The sequence below is a fragment of the Mandrillus leucophaeus genome, unplaced genomic scaffold (genome assembly GCF_000951045.1).
Source record: "Mandrillus leucophaeus isolate KB7577 unplaced genomic scaffold, Mleu.le_1.0 Scaffold1322, whole genome shotgun sequence".
Taxonomy (NCBI): Eukaryota; Metazoa; Chordata; class Mammalia; order Primates; family Cercopithecidae; genus Mandrillus; species Mandrillus leucophaeus.
Window position 1 is genome coordinate 83999 of NW_012101280.1, and position 2224 is coordinate 86222.

General features: G+C 44.2%; 1 protein-coding gene across 1 annotated transcript in view; it reads right to left on the bottom strand.

Moving 5' to 3' along the window:
• The window catches only part of LOC105534262 (neuroblastoma breakpoint family member 4-like), a 38109-nt gene that overhangs the window by 21305 nt on the left and 14580 nt on the right, over positions 1 to 2224 (bottom strand). Inside the window, 1 exon segment of the mRNA XM_011972949.1 lies at positions 1363 to 1492. Within this exon segment, the coding sequence (XP_011828339.1) occupies positions 1363 to 1492 (130 nt within the window).

Sequence of the window (2224 nt, forward strand, 5' to 3'; positions counted from 1 at the left end):
GAGGAGGGCCTTGAAATGCTGATTCAGTGAGCGGGAGGCATCTCTCCCTTCCTGTAACTTCTCCCGTAACTGGGTCAGCTCTCGTGCCTGAGAGTGAACCAAGGCTTTATATTGCCTAAGGTGAGATAGTAGAGAACATTTAATAATGGAAAGGGATGAGTGATCAGTTCTAATACTGCAACAGAGGTTTCTGTGAGAATGTCCTCAAGGAGCTTTCCAAGCAGAAGGTCAGCACATATTTGGGGAAATGCCTTTGGCCAAGAAAAAAAAATATAAAAAATATATATCTCTAAGTTATACATATGTATGTATTTTTAAAGGGTTCCTCTATATAAAAGAGTGCGCCTGTAAGATCCTCAATAATGTTCCATAGATCTTTCTTTTCTGTAAACAAAAGCCGGTGTCTTCCTAGATCAGTTCCAAATAGATATCCTTTCAGTTCCTCACTTTGGCCATGGACATTTCTATATGGAAATTCACACAGTGCATCTTGCAGTGACTTGAACTAAAGCCACGCATAGAAATGTGACCAGGTGCAAATAGGGTGGATTTGAAAAATGTAGGAAGGAAAAAAGGACAGGTTCAAGAAGGTAACATTGCTTGAACGAATGACATGCGGCAGTCAGTCAGGAGGTGATTCTACGAGTAAATGGGGTGGTGATCACACAGCATTTTGAATGTGCTAAATGCTGCTGGGTGGTTCACTTTCTTTTAATTAACTTTGGTTATGCAAATTTCACCTCAAGAATTCCTTATTTTAAAAAGAGAAAACAAGGTTCAAGAAACAACTGCAACCCATAACTTACTAAGATGACTGTTCTCTGTTTTATAAATGTTTGTATGGCATGTGCCTGCCATGTAAATGCCTGCCCTTGTCCTGGCCCAGCTTAGCTCTTAGTTCTCCCAGCTCAGTTGCTGCACTTCAGAGATTCACACCCCTGCCCATCTGCCTGCCCCCAACGGGGCCTACTCACCCGAGCTCCTCAGCTTGCCTGAGCTTCTCTGCCAGCTTCTCCACGAACTGCAGTTCATCCCTCAGCACAGAGTCTATGATGTCTTTGTACTCTTCACACTCTGAGAAAAGACAGACACACCTGCCTCAGTGCAAGGCTGGACATGCTGCTGGGATCACTACTGACAGGGCAGGCAGCAGCATCCATCCCAAGGACGAAAGCAGCCCCAGTATCAGGCTCTAGGCAGGCATTTCTGCATCTTTAGTTATCAACTTCCCAACTTTCTGGCATCTGATACTCATCAACTTAGAGATGGGGAGAAAAAAACTCAAGGGCACATCAAGTAACTGGACACGATGATCCACCTGGAACAAGGCAGAGTCAGAATTCACAGCCCCTGAGGTCTGACTCTGAATCTTGGGACACTTTCCCAAGCCTTGCAGCCTCTCCTGTAAAACACTGCACTGGGGCATGAGGTAATAATATCCTGCACAGTCGGAAAGACCCTTAGCACTACGGGACTCACGGTTTCCCTGGTACTGGAAATTTTAAGCACAAGTATGTCAAATATGTAAAATATCGTATCTGAATATAACTGCATAAAATATGAGGCATAACACCCTGAGGCTTTAGTAGAAATATGCCCAAATACTAATAAACTTTGAATTAAGTTAGACCCAGTAGAATAGAGAACTAATAGAGAGTGTTTTCTCTGTGCCAAGAACTGTTCTAGGAGTTTGAGAAGAAATGGATCATGTAAGTCATTGTAGCACTTTTCTGAGGTACTTATTATTATACAACCCAATGAACAGATGAGGAAACCTAGGCACTGAGAAGATAGGCAACTTGGATGGAGCCCAGGGTCCCTGCTCTGCACACTATACTGCTACCTCCCAATGTCTTATGTGCCAGCTTTCTTCCTCTTTAGGAATAAGAGCCTGTGCCCCAGGAAGCAGGACTTCCCTCTCACCATGGTACTCCTTGCTCTTGACGCTGTCACTTATGGCTGCCGCAGTTACTATTAGGAGTAGCCTCCTCTTTAAACTCCTTAGTGCGGGTGCTGTGTACTGTCACTATGTTTCCCCCAGGGTGCCCAGAATACAGCTTTGCCTACTGGGCCTCAAAGAAGTCTGAAGTGAATGGAAGTTCATTAGTCCCAGACATTTAGACCAACAGACTAGATGTTACCTGTCTGCAGCATCTTACATGGTACAGAGAGGATTCTCATAAACATGATTTAGCCTCTTGCTGAGAAGAACAGGTGGTTCTGT